Here is a 15,150-nt window from a genome sequence, read left to right as displayed (position 1 = left end):
TTCCCGTATGCGATTGCGAAGCTTTGGCCAGCACGGGTGATGCGCGAGATAACCCTACCCGGCAATCGGGAGGGCTACGCCGGGTGTTAGGAACAGAATTAAACTACCCGTTTAATCTTCCTCTAAAAACCTGTTACACTTTTGCCTCCTTTATTCTCTACTAAAACCACAGACTACTACACAGACAAGTTTTTCACCTCTTGCTACAACAGTTTCTCACCTCTTGCTACAAACTTAACATCCTCCCACCTTTGATTAATACATTAATCAAACAAAAATATATTACATAAGGTACAGTCTCAATCTAAAAATATCTTAGGGAATTTCACTTGCCTACCACTCCTTGTGGTTACAGTCTTTTCAACTTTATGAGCTCCTCCGTGGCTAAGCGGTTAGCGTACGCGCCTTTGGCGCGGGAGACCCGGGTTCGATTCCCGGCGGGAGCTCATGTGGTTCGGATTCCACGTTAATCAGTAGGTCCACGTCTCATATAGCCACGCTGCTGAAAGGGACGTTAAACTCAAAATCAACTCAACTCAACTCTTTTCAACTTTAGGTACACTTGAAATCCCTTTAACTTTCTCTGCAAGTAGTTCCTCACCAGAAGTTACTTTCAAAGGAAACACACGTTGAATGGGTCGAATCATCTCCCCTGATGTTTTTCTTTCAGCACTTACTTCTTTATTTGTCATGACAGTAGATCGAGGCCAATCTGTTTCTTCTTGCTTGAGCCACTGGGGACCCTCCCACCATTGCGATTCTAAAAGTTTACTAACTGAACATCCTCGGGAAGGCAGGTCAGCCGGGTTATGTTGCCCTGAAATATGACGCCAATCTTCTACATTTGTTAAATTGCGTATTTCCTTCACTCTATTATTAACAAATGTTGCCCATGGTCCTTCACTTTGTATCCAACACAAAGCTGTAGACGAATCCGTCCAAAAATATTCTTTTATCTTTTAGAAACCCATTGATGTTTTCACAAAATTCGCTAAACGAGCTCCTATGAAACGTGCCAGTAATTCTAATCTAGGTATAGTGATACCCTTCAGTGGTGCGATTCTCGATTTAGCTTGCAATAATTGTACTGAAACAGTGCCATTAACCTCAGTTCTCAAAAACACTACTGCCGCATAGGACATTTTAGATGAATCACAGAATATGTGTAAACTAGAAAATTCTATGTCTACAAACGAAACACACCTAGGTATTTTCACAGTCCTTAACAAAGCAAGTTCTTCTAACCATTTAAGAAACTGTTTGCTTGTTTCTTCCGGTAATTCAGTATCCCAACTCAACTTTTCTTTCCACGTTTCCTGTAACCAAAGTTTTGGAAAAAGAGTAACAGGACAACTGAAACCAATTGGATCAAACACTCGTTGCGCAAAGGACAAAACAACTCTTCTCGTTACTTGTTCAGGAGGTTTCTCACTTAAGTTTATGTCACAAAATAAAACATCATCTTGCTTGTCCCATAATAAACCTAGAACAGATATTGGTACACATTTCTGTTCTTCCTTACACAACGTAGTATGCTCCCACCCTCTTAACTCAAATTTTCCTTCAGCCATAATGTTCGTTGCTTGTTCAATAAACTCTTTCAATTCATTTTCAGAATCAACGGATGTTACACAATTATCAACATACATGGAATTTTTAAGCTTTTCAGTTACACTACTATAAGGATAATTGTATTGTTTCAAGTGGTGGTCTATTACAGCATGCAAAAGAAAAGGACTACAGTTAACTCCAAAAACCACCCTGCGGTGTCGAAACACTTTAATCACCTGTTCATTATAATCTTGCCACCACAAAAAACGTAAGTAGTCGCGATCTGCTGGATTAATAGAGATTTGTAAAATAGCTCTTCTTATGTCCGAAACAACACCTATCCCTTTCTTTCTGAAATTCATGAGAATGGCAGGAATAAGTTCCAACATATTAGGTCCCTTTGCTAGACAATCATTTAAGGAACGAGATCCCTTTTCTTTACAAGAAGCGTCAAAAACAGGTCTAACATTTGTCGTGGAATTTACTTTAAAGACTCCCCGATGAGGTAAATAATGCCCTCGATTACCTAACTCTTCTTCTGGAACTTCTTCTATAATTCCCTCATTTTTCCAGTCTTCAAAAATTGCGCTATACTCATCAAACTTTCCATCCGCTATTAATTTCTCAGTTGCTTTTCTTAGTCGCTTCTCCGATAGATGTCGGTTATCGGGAATATCACTGTTGCCATCTAACCAAGGTAAACAAGTCTCATATCTTCCCTCTTCGTTAACAGTTACAGTTTTTTCAAAATGATCTAAAACCGCTGCGTCTATTTCACTTTTTCTCAAGGTTTCACAGGGGTCAGAAATTCCTATGGCTTCTAAATTCCACAAATCTGCTAAACGTGTATTTTGATTCAAAAGAGTAAGAGTCATCATAGAATGAACACTTTCACTCATATACTCGACTAATTTTCCGACTACTACCCAACCTAGCACAGTTTGAATAGCAGTTAGACCACAATCTAAGTGATGCAAAGTTCCAGTATAAAGTTTACCCATAACATCAGCACCTAGCAATATTTCGATTTTTGGAGAACCGACACCAATATCTGAGACAATTATATTATTTGCCTTCAACTCTTCAAGCCAAGGACCTGGTTTTAGTTTTGGTATGGGATTACAAATAACAGTTTGATCCAAAACCTGTATTTCAACTGCACCATTACCTACCTTACTTTTCAACATTATATTGTAACGTTTATGTTCTGTTTTCTTCGAAGAACCACCTCCGAATAACGCATGTATTACTTGTTCAGTTTTCACTGGTGTGTAACACATCTCTTTAGCAGTACTAGACAAAATGTAGGATCGCTGAGAACCTGAATCAATGAGCGCCCTTACAACGCGCCTTTTACCGTTAGCTTCCAACACTACCGGTAAAGTTTGTAACACAACATCTTGTGTGCAACACTGATTATACAGGGTAGCTTTAGGTTTCTCTTCCTCCTTTTCCGATTCGCTAGTATCCTTACGTTTGGACGGTAACTCCGCGCACATAATCACCCAATGTTTTTGTTTACAAATAACACACTGCACTTTTGCTTTGCACGCCTTTGAAAAATGCCCAACTTTTAAGCAAACAAAACACGCTTTTTTCTTTTTTACGAGTTCTTGCTTCTTGTTCAAAGAAAGCTTTGAAGCATGAAAACATTCCTTACTTTCGTGATGCTTATCACAAAAAATACAACTAACAGAATTTTTATTTCGTTCACCCACAAACAATTCACCCGCGGTCATAACGTGCTCCTCTTCTCTCTTCTTTTTCTCCCTCTTATTGGAAGCTTCCATTAACTTGAAACCCGTTTTTGCAAGTGATATTCTTTCCTCACCTTCAACTTCCGCTCTCAAGAACGCCAACAACTGGTTTAACTTGTCACCATATGTTCTTTCTTGCCCATCCTCGCTACTTATTGTGACACTAGCATTTCTCAACCACACTCTTAAAATGTCCTCTGGTATGCACGATTCAACCAATGGAAATAACATCGCAGCATACTTATCAGTAGTCATTCCTATGGATTCTAGTGCTCTCAAGTACGATTCAAGTTTATCATACAACTGTGACGTATCAACCTTGCACTTTGTACTTGTAGCGTTTTTAATGACTAATCCAAGCAGTTCCCTCACATAAAATTCTATTAATAACTCTCCCCTACCAAACCTATTTTTCAAACATTCAATAACCTTAGAATAATTCTCTGCTGTAGGCGGGAAACTATCCAGTATTTCACGAGCTCTGGATCCTTGTACCGTGGCTTGGATCAAGTACTGGAACTTGTCTTCTTCTTCCATCAATCTATCCTCATGAATTCTTTTAAACTGGCTCCAGAAACTCAACCAGTTTTTAACTTCACCTCCGTATTTTATTAGTTCAATTTTTGGCAGCTTTAACTTCCTCCTGGAAGTAGGCGAAGACACCACTGACACTTCACTACCTTTGTTTGACACTGCACGAGCACTAAAAAACATTTCAACCTCGATACGAGCGGCATCCATGTTTTCTCTATACTCTTCTGCCTTACCGAATTCCTGTTCAAAGTCCTCCTCTGTTTTCGTAGAATCTTGCAAAATCAATTCAGTCACTTTCCCGGTTAACTCTTTTAGTTCACCAGATAATCTTTCTAACGTAGCGAACTTTGTCCTTACAGATTTTTCTGAAACAGGTTCTTCTTTGAGCACTACTAACAAGGCATTGTGTGCACGGGTGAAAGATGCCCGTACTACTTTTCGTTTTTGTACCAAGGATTCCATATTTTCTTTCTTTGTATTCACACAAAATTACTGAGACAATAATTTGTACTTTCTTGCAAGTTTCTATCACGTCTCGAGGTCACCAAAATGTTAGGAACAGAATTAAACTACCCGTTTAATCTTCCTCTAAAAACCTGTTACACTTTTGCCTCCTTTATTCTCTACTAAAACCACAGACTACTACACAGACAAGTTTTTCACCTCTTGCTACAACAGTTTCTCACCTCTTGCTACAAACTTAACACCGGGCCTGCGCGATGACCAACGTGCGGGAAGTCGGGATGCACGTAAGCGTTCGTCCGGCACAGTAATGGTGGTGGTGCGTGTAGTGAAAAACAGATGGCGCTGATTGAAAAATAAAGATGAAGCTTATCATTGTAGATATTGCCAGTTTTTCTGCATAAATAACATCAATGTCGTCATGTTACTTTGTACATAGCATACATTACTGTTTTAGAAAAATATAACATCAGTGATAAGCAAGTTATTTTATACATAACATACATTAGTGCATATAGACGAGTAAAAGAGACGCACTGAGGGTAATAAAGGGATGATATTATGCACATAACATACATTACTGTTTCAGTATGGGTAATAACATTATCGGCAAGCGATGTTATGTTATACAGCGTATACATTAGTGCATATAGACGAGTAAAAGATGCACAGCGGTTTGTAGCGCCCCAGAGGATGGCCCGGAACTTCTGAGTGCTACAGAGCGGAAGGCGTCTAACGTACTTAGAACGCAGACTAAAGAAAATCCAGAAAACTGAGTATCAAGGGGTCGCCAGTGTGTGAAAGATGATATGGCAATGAAGTATTGGGCGCACAGACAACGTCCGACAACACGAGGCTTGCCCACACCAGCTCTACGACAGGGCATGAACAAACCCCCCTTCCTCTTTTTGCTCCTGCGTATACCATAATTTAGAAATAGCTAACCTTAAATTAAACTTATCTAGCTACTAGGGATTTGCACTTGAACAACAACACTTAAAATGGAAAAGATTATTTATTATTTGATCAAAAGTTGGTATTAGGGCCATGGAAGCTTGATATAGAACAGGTACTTTATAACAGGTATGATCTGTCAGGAAAGTAAATGTACACCTATTTTTCGAGTCTGGGATTCCTGCGCTCCATCCGTGGAGAGTATGAGAATTAAATCAATCAAATGTTTACTGAGGGGCAAAAAGAAAAGCTTAATCTGAATAAGACATTGCAGAGGGGCACAAGCTGTGAATACGAATAGTGCATTGTGTAAATAAAGGACGACACTGAAAGAGAAAGCCAGAAACAGCTGTTAAACTTACAAAAACAGAGTAAAAATTGTCGAAGTGGGAACATAGAACACAAATACAACAAATACGCCGACAACTAAACTATCACCATGCCATGATCTTGGTGTAGTGGTTAAGGTGCTGGCTTACAAATGCAAAGGACGCAAGTTCGAATCTTAAGCAAGGACATTTTAAAAATTTTTGTTAATAATACATACAACTCATGAGAGATGGTAAAAGAGGTCGTATTTAGTTTTTCGTAGCAATTATTATTGGTAATGTTTAGTACTGATAATACTTTTTGTCTTTGCGTATTGCTTTTATTCTTGTCTTCATTTCCAAAGAGAAGAATATCCGAACAAATGCCACCAAAATTCCTCATATTTTGAATGTAAGCGCCATTTGCAATTAGTGAAGAATAAAAATTGAACGTTCCGATGTAGCTGCAAAAAGTAAAAAGAAAAACATGGAAGTGGACCATACTCATGGTTATTAAAAATACAATTTCTACATGCCTTACACCTCCCGACCACGTTTCTACGTTAGCAAGTAAGAGGTTTGTGTTTAGGTTAGGTTGGTCAATACGTTTTGCAAAGGGGCCCGGTTTAGCTCTGACGCACCACAGGTGCGAGAAGGGAGAAAAACACTTTTTCTCTCTCCCTCTGTGTGTCTACTTATCTATCTATTTGTATATATATAACGCTATTTGTGAATGCCATAACCACCCTAATTTTCAGCGAATTGAGACGAAACTTGGCACAAATATTAATTGTTGAAATATCTTGATGAGTTCGTTAACCAGAATAATCAGATGAAAATGTTCAAAATAGTGGCCCTTCAAACTCTTAAAAAGTTCCAAGGAAACCAAATTTCGCCCATAAATAGGTATTCAGAAAGTTTGGACCCGATTAATCGCCTAAAGAAGGTTCACGCCCTTTCGCTACGGTCAGTTTTTTTTTTTTTTTTTTTTTTGCAGGAGGGGTTTATCTTCCTACTGGAACAAGATGATTGTTACTGATGATATGAAATTACACATTGAAAGTGAAGTAACTTGTGTAACGTGTTATTTGAAAGAATAATATAATAAATGTGCATTCCTCTAACACAGAGAACTCATGTATTTCGAGTTCGGGAGCCTGAATGGCGAGGAGTGTTATTTGATTTGCTTTTTAGTAACACATTGCATTGCAAATAAAGGTAGGTTGTTTGTGGCAAGGTAATATCTTAATCAATTCTTCTTCAAACGTAATGATTGTAACGCCATATCTCCCTTACAAACAAAATATTAGCAATTTATATCGAGAGAACGGGAAACTGTAGAGCGATGGGAGCAACGTTGGACAGTATGCACTCATAGTACTCAGAAAAGTAAGCGATTTCAATGCAAAAGGAACGAAGAGTCATTGTCATGGGTAGTCATGGGGCCACGGCAGAGCCCTCTTTAGGCAAAGTGTCAATAACTTATATCGAGAGGTGATACTGGGATGGGACCAACTTTGGACACCGTGGACCCATAAAGCGCATCGAAAAAAATAGGGGGGGGGCGCCAGCCAGCCTTACTTATTTCCACATAATAATATAAAATTATGTTGTCGAAATACACACACGAGTTAGCTACTAATATTTCATATTATTATTATTATTATTATCGACAGCGTCTTTTCATTACGTGTGCGTGTTTGACATGAAGCCAAAGAGAAGATCCATCATTCGTAGAAAGAATAATAGTCAGTTACTTTAACTGTGAACGACAGCGAAAAATACGAAAAGAGTGGACTACCTGAAGGCGTAAAGAAGCAATATTTTCTCTCAAATGGATAAAAAATCAAGCCGAGATTAATTCGAACTCGCATGGGCGGCGCGAAAAGCCAGTGCTTTGTCCACTTTTTTTTTTTTTTAACTGACTCACTGAACGTGTTTCAGTAACTTAGTTATTGCTAATTTTACTTGCTTCACTCGTTTAACTTGCTTTTTCTAATAACTTATAACGACAGAGACACGAACACAGAAACATCGAGAACAGTTAAAAATCATAGATGCTCTCCCGCCGGGAATCGAACCCGGAACTCCATACACCAAAGGCGCACGTGTTAGCGACTAGACCAGCGGGAAGGGCACCGCTCTCTCCCTGTGTCGTTAGGGATTACGACCACTGTCTTGCCAGCTATCACTTCTGTGGGTTGTATACTATGATCACATGTTTCTTCTCTGCTGCAAGAGTAAAACCTACATTATATGTAATACATGAGGTATTTAGACCTACATGCTCTTCATATAATGTAATAAAAGGGTCATGCTGGGAATAAGAAAAAGAACATTCCTTGGACAAAACGGAAACTATTGGCATCAGAAATATTTATCTACGAGCCATGCGCAGTAGTATATTTCAGAATAGTTACTGTTTTGTTCAGTAAACGAAGAAAGGGGTATAAAAAAGCAAATATGTCGCGTCAATTAGATCGACCAGATTTGACAGGGGCGGAAGCAGATGTATAGTAATACAACAACTTCGCTCAGTTGATACGAGCCGAGCCGGTTGATATCACTACCCGAGTTGGTCTTCTGCTTGGGCTCAAGAATTCGACCGTGCAGGTCTCAGCCTTAATTTTAAGAACTACAGTATAGTTTTAAGTACTACAAGAAAAATACCTTTGACTCGACTCGGATTGAACTCGAGTCGAGTCGAATTTTGGCTCGACTCCTGCTCATCCCTATTCGTATTTGTATTTTGTTTCCACTTCAACAATTTCTACTCTTTTTTTTCTTCGTTTACCTATTGTTTCTGGATTTCTCTGTCGATGTCGTCCTTTATTAACACCATGCACTATTCTTATTCCCAGCTTGTGACCCGCTTCAATGTCTTATTCAGTTTAGGCTTTTCTCCTTACATTGACTTGACATGTGATTGATTTAATTCTCACTTTCCGCGCACGACCGATGAAAATGTTTATTATTATTATTATTATTATTATTATTATTATTATTATTATTATTATTATTATTATTATTATTATTATTATTATTATTATTATTATTATACTATTGAACTTGCACGGCGAAATTACTGTATAATACGATATCATTTCAGTAATTTTATTTCATTGTATGTTATTTAATTTATTAATGGGCACTAAATTGTCTCCAAATCAACGAATAAATTAACTACGACATGCACTTTGGTGGAAATATCATTACATGAACATGTTTGGAACGAACCAATAATCTTATTGCAATGATATTTCCACCAAAGTGCATGCCGTAGTTAATTTATTCGTTGATTTGGAGACAATTTAGTGCCCATTAATAAACTAAATAACATACAATGGAGTAAAATTACAGAAATGATATCGTATTATACAGTAATTTCGCCGTTCAAGTTCAATAGTATAATAATAATAATAATAATAATAATAATAATAATAATAATAATAATAATAATAATAATAATAATAATAATAATAATAATAATAAAACATTTTCATCGGTCGTGCGCGGAAAGTGAGAATTAAATCAATCACATGTGAAGTCAATGTAAGAAGAAAAGCCTAAACTGAATAAGACATTGAAGCGGGTCACAAGCTGGGAATAAGAATAGTGCACGGTGTAAATAAAGGACGACACCGAAAGAGAAATCCAGAAACAGCAGGTAAAAGGAGAAAAAAGAGTGGACATTGTTGAAGTGGAAACATAAAATACAAACACGAATAGGGATGAGCACAAGTCGAGCCAAAATTCAATTCAACTCGAGTATAATTTGAGTCGCGTCAAAGGTAATTTTCTTGAATTGAGTTCCGAGCCAAGTCGCTGTTTTCGAGGTCTAGTTTCGAGTTGAGTTGAGTTTGATAATGGCTCTCTCGCTCGTTCAGCTCGTTTTAACTCGTTTTGAAATATTGGCCTGATCAGACTGGAAAGCAAAAGCCATGAGAAATGTAAGCAGTAATGTGGTATACTTTTAGTGTTGCTCACGACAGAGGTGCGTCTCATCTCGTAATTTTAGTGCATCTCGTGGGGCAATTTTAGTGTATCTCGTCTTGTCTAGATAACGAGAACACAAGAGTTTATTATTATTATTATTATTATTACGAGACAGCCTCAAATGTCGTAATCACCAATATAAGTATATACTGTAGTTCTTAAAATCAAGGCTGAGGTCTGCACGGTCGAATTCTTGAGCCCAAGCAGAAGACCAACTCGGGTAGTGATATCAACCGGCTCGGCTCGTATCAACTGAGCAAACAGCTCGAGTCGGCTCGGTTGGGATGAGCCGATGACCCGAGCCGGCTTAGTTGGAACAAGCCATCGACTCAGCTCAATTGAGCCGATGGCTCGAGCTTTCTCGGTTGGGATGGGTCACCTACTCGGCTCATGTGAACCGGTTCGAGCCAGCTAAGTTGAAACTAGTTCATCAGCACGTTTCGACTCAGCTCAACTAAGCCGATGGCTCAAATCGGCTCGGTCGCGGTGTGGTGAGCTGTTGGCTCGGCTCACTTCTCGATTCGATTCGATATTGAATGAGCTGTAAGCCGAGCCGCTCGAGCCGTTGAGAAGCCCAAACCCGGTCCCAGCTGTTTTGAATATGTTTGGATGAAGCCTATAACTTTTAACAATTTTTTGCTCGAGCCCGAATACTTGCCCCTTCGGAACTCAAACCCAGAACGTGACCGATGTCCTTGCCTCCTGAAGACTTCCAGACGACCGAGATCGACAGTCAATTAGATTTTACTATTCAGATACAAACCGTATATCTTTTAAAGATTATACATGGAGTTGATATAATAATAATAATAATAATAATAATAATAATAATAATAATAATAATAATAATAATAATAATAATAATAATAATAATAATAATAATAATAATAGTTTTAAACTTGCCCTGAAATTTGGCAAAACTTACTTAAAAGTAGAGATTTCGGGGAAAGGGTTCCGTACCTTCAAGACACACCTCTGCAACTACCAACATTTTAAACTAGAACCTTTTATTGAAGTTTCATGTAGAAAGTATGTTTTGAGGAAAATAACTGTAATAAATATAACTGAATATCACGCGACAGTAAGGCATATAATAAACTAATTTTTAGAATATGCAGAGGTAAATATAAAAGCTTTGCTACAAAAATACCTACACAGAGCATAATTCAATGAGCTCTGAAATACAATGTAACGAAATAGCCTATGAGATTCAGTCTACAGAGCAATTGTTACTTAAAGAATGGACATACACTATTTCGAGAATCGAGACAAGACGGGAAATGTTTACGATACTTTTCGTCTCGTCTCGATTCTCATCTCCAAAGAGAGACGAAAATTTTGATTTAGCCCTGACCCGTCTCGAATGTAAAATGTTAATTCTCATGTTATTTTATTTGTTTTAGAAACGAGATGAGAAACTCCTCTTCTCGTGAGCAACATTAAACCAAACCGAAATATTCTTTCCAAATGTCACGTTTCTCCTTGTAATGGTATGACCTGAGCGATAATTTAGCTTCTAGCTTTTAATCTTCTACGAGATAATAATAATTATTATTATTACTATTATTATTCCTGAAGATTTGATAGTTCAAGTATTGAAACATCCGAGTATTCAAATATCTGAATATAATAAAACGTATGTTATCGCTGATCAATCGCCATCAAAAATTCTAAAGTAAGAAAAAGAATTGCAACGTGCATTCGCAGAAGCACCTTGACCACTGAACCGCGATCGCTACGCGGTAAACGATCCGTCTTTAGTCTGGTTACGTTAGGTTTCTTTGTCTCCGCTTGCAAACTTGTATGTTATATTTTTCGATTCAAAATGTCTTTCGTATTTCTTTTATAAAGTCGGCAAAGTTTATATTAATAACTTGAGTTTTTCTTAAACCACTGGTTCACAAATTCGTTCTTTCTCCACACGAAACTACAAATATGACAGATTGAATTCTCATACTCCCCATTTCTTTCAAGGCAGTCGCCATTACCTGGTCAAAGACTTATTTCCGCCACAATTCATATTAACCAAAATAAATTCATTTTTCGGAAGCGGAACTTTCACTTTCCGGATTTCGCAAAATTATGGAATTCAGTTATACTCCGGAATTCAGAAGAATTTCGGAACTCGGAAAGAATCCGGAATTTAGAAAATTCCGTAATTGAGAAAAACTCCGACTTTCGAAAAAATCCGGATTTTCCGAATTTCGGAATGTTAACGAAATCAGAAATTTCTAAATTCCGGATTTTTCCAAATTCCGAAATTATTACAAAATTGGAATTTTCCGAATTCCGGAATTTGTCCGGCTTTACTTTCGGGAGTCCGAAAACTAATAATTCCGGAACGGGCTATCCCTAGTTTATACACAACCTTTCAGAACACTAAGCTAGTAGCTGTCTACAAACAAACAAGTAATGCAAAGCATGTTGTATACTGCAATACGTCATGTATTAAAATCCGACACCATGACCCTTTTATTACATTATATGAAGAGCATGTAGGTCTAAATACCTCATGTATTACATATAATGTAGGTTTTACTCTTCCAGCAAAGAAGAAACATGTGATCATAGTATACAACCCACAGAAGTGATAGCTGGCAATACACCTAACGACACAGGAAGTGAGCGTTGCCATCGCCGCTGGTCTAGAGGCTAGCACGTGAGTCTTGGGTGTATGGAGTCTCGGGTTCGATTCTCGGCGGGAGAACATCTATGATTTTTAACTGTTCTCGATGTTTCTGTGTTCGTGTCCCTGTCGTTATAAGTTATTAGAAAAAGCAAGTTAAACGAGTGAAGCAAGTAAAATTAGCAATAAGTGAGTTACTGAAACGCGTTCGGTGAGTCAGTTAAAAAAATAGTGGACAAAGCACTGGCTTTTCGCGCCTTCCATGCGAGTTCGAATCAATCTCGACTTGATATTTTATCCATTTGAGAGAAAGTATTGTTTCTTTTCGCTACAGGATGGATTTTCTCCTTGGTTTCATGTCAAACATGCTCACGTAATGAAAAGACGCTGTAGATGATAATAATAATAATAATAATAATAATAATAATAATAATAATAATAATAATAATAATAATAATAATATGAAATATTAGTTGCTAACTCGTGTGTGTATTTCGACAATATAAATTTATATTATTATGTGGAAATAAGTAAGGCTGGCTGGCGCCCGCCTCCCTAATTTTTTCGATGCGCCTTATGGGTCCACGGTGTCCAACGTTGGTCCCATCCCAGTATCACCTCCTGTTTTCTAGATATAAGCTATCGACATTTTGCCTAAAGAGGGCTCTGCCGTGGCCCCATGAGTACCCATGACAATGACTCTTCGTTCATTTTGCATTGAAATCGCTTACTTTTCTGAGTACTATGAGTGCATACTGTCCAACGTTGGTCCCATCGCTCTACAGTTTCCCGTTCTCTCGATATAAATTGCTAATATTTTGTTTGTAAGGGAGATATGGCGTTACAATCATTACGTTTGAAGAAGAACTGAGGAAGATATTGCCTTGCCACAAACAACACATATTATTATTATTATTATTATTATTATTATTATTATTATTATTATTATTATTATTATTATTTTACTTACCACTAATGGTGCCTACCTTTATTTGCAATGTAATGTGTTACTAAAAAGTAAATCAAATAACACTCCTCGCTATTCAGGCTCCCGAACTTTCTGAATACCTATTTATGGGCGAAATTTGGTTTCCTTGGAACTTTTTAAGAGTTTGAAGGGCCACCATTTTGAACATTTTCATCTGATTATTCTGGTTAACGAACTCATCAAGATATTTCAACAATTAATATTTGTGCCAAGTTTCGTCTCAATCCGCTGAAAATTAGGGTGGTTATGGCATTCACAAATAGCGTTATATATATACAAATAGATAGATAAATAGACACACAGAGGGAGAGAGAAAAAGTGTTTTTCTCCCTTCTCGCACCTGCGGTGCGTCAGAGCTAAACCGGGCCCCTTTGCAAAACGTATTGACGAGCCTAACCTAAACACAAGCCTCTTACTTGCTAACGTAGAAACGTGGTCGGGAGGTGTAAGGCATGTAGAAATCGTATTTTTAGTAACCATGAGTATGGTCGACTTCCATGTTTTTCTTTTTACTTTTTGCAGCTACTTCGGAACGTTCAATTTTTATTCTTTACTAATTGCAAATGGCGTTTACATTCAAAATATGAGGAATTTTGGTGGCATTTGTTCGGATATTCTTCTCTTTGGAAATGAAGACAAGAATAAAAGCAATACGCAAAGACAAAAAGTATTATCAGTACTAAACATTACCAATAATAATTGCTACGAAAAACTAAATACGACCTCTTTTACCATCTCTCATGAGTTGTATGTATTATTAACAAAAATTTTTAAAAATGCCCTTGCCGAGGATTCGAACTTGCGTCCTTTGCATTTGTAAGCCAGCACCTTAACCACTACACCAAGATCATGGCATGGTGATAGTTTAGTTGTCGGCGTATTTGTTGTATTTGTGTTTTATGTTCCCACTTCGACAATTTTTACTCTGTTTTTGTAAGTTTAACAGCTGTTTCTGGCTTTCTCTTTCAGTGTCGTCCTTTATTTACACAATGCACTATTCGTATTCACAGCTTGTGCCCCTCTGCAATGTCTTATTCAGATTAAGCTTTTCTTTTTGCCCCTCAGTAAACATTTGATTGATTTAATTCTCATACTCTCCACGGATGGAGCGCAGGAATGCCAGACTCGAAAAATAGGTGTACATTTACTTTCCTGACAGATCATACATATACTATCATGCATGAGAACATATATTCGTATATTTATAAAAACAATAAAAAAAGTCATGCGTGAAAATATTCAGTTACTGATGCATGATTACATCAAAATTCTTGCAGCTATAAACAATTGAGGAGGGACAACCATCTTCACCTCCCTTGTATAATGATTGAAACATTAACACACTTCATAATAATATGCAAGTTAGATTCTTACCAAATTCCAGAAGAATTGTCACTTCTGAAGATGATGAAAGAAATAGTTTAAATTTATTATGCAAAAGATAATATCGTATCATAAATGTTAATTGTTGTACACTGCAACTAGACTTCAAGGATAATAATATAGCTATAAGGTACTAGCCAGCGTATACCCACCATTGGGTGCGCGCCTACATGTGCACTATCCAAACATAAGTGCAAAACTCAGTATTAAAATTGTTACCACTAAGAAAAGGTATGCAATAAAATTATACACATTCATCTAATAACCCATTGAAACTGATTACCTGTTACTATGAGATTTACGTTCCACATATGGGCATTCTGTGCCCTTTTCTTGATTGAACTGGCAACATTATGCTCCACCCCGGTGAGAGTGAAGCTGCCATGAACACATGTAGCGTTAAGCTTGTTTATTCAACATTGTGATTCTTACCTGAGAATATGCACAAAGCATACTTACTAATGAATGATGCATGTATTCAGGATTGATGCTCAATAAGATAAGATAAGATAAAGACACTTTTGTGTAAACAACACAACTGCACTAAAATGCGACTGGCCAACATTATATGGAGATTATAAGGGACGCCTA

At 37.4% G+C, this 15,150-nt stretch overlaps 1 protein-coding gene across 1 annotated transcript; it reads right to left on the bottom strand.

The window, feature by feature from the left end:
- Positions 1–959: 959 nt before the first annotated feature.
- LOC145689116 (uncharacterized) lies at positions 960–4,304 on the bottom strand. Its single transcript, XM_081763245.1, has one exon. It carries the CDS (start codon positions 4,302–4,304, stop codon positions 960–962), a length of 3,345 nt encoding a protein of 1,114 aa, XP_081619371.1.
- Between the last annotated feature and the right edge of the window lie 10,846 nt (positions 4,305–15,150).

Source organism: Thermobia domestica, chromosome 7, assembly GCF_964235325.1.
Source record: "Thermobia domestica chromosome 7, izTheDome1.hap1.1, whole genome shotgun sequence".
NCBI lineage: Eukaryota > Metazoa > Arthropoda > Insecta > Zygentoma > Lepismatidae > Thermobia > Thermobia domestica.
The sequence above is the reverse complement of the archived record's forward strand: the minus strand, read 5'-3'. Positions and strand labels throughout refer to the sequence as shown.

Bases quoted from the DNA above. Each gene is read 5' to 3' on its own strand.
- LOC145689116 (XM_081763245.1), bottom strand. From the start codon at position 4,304: ATGGAATCCTTGGTACAAAAACGAAAAGTAGTACGGGCATCTTTCACC.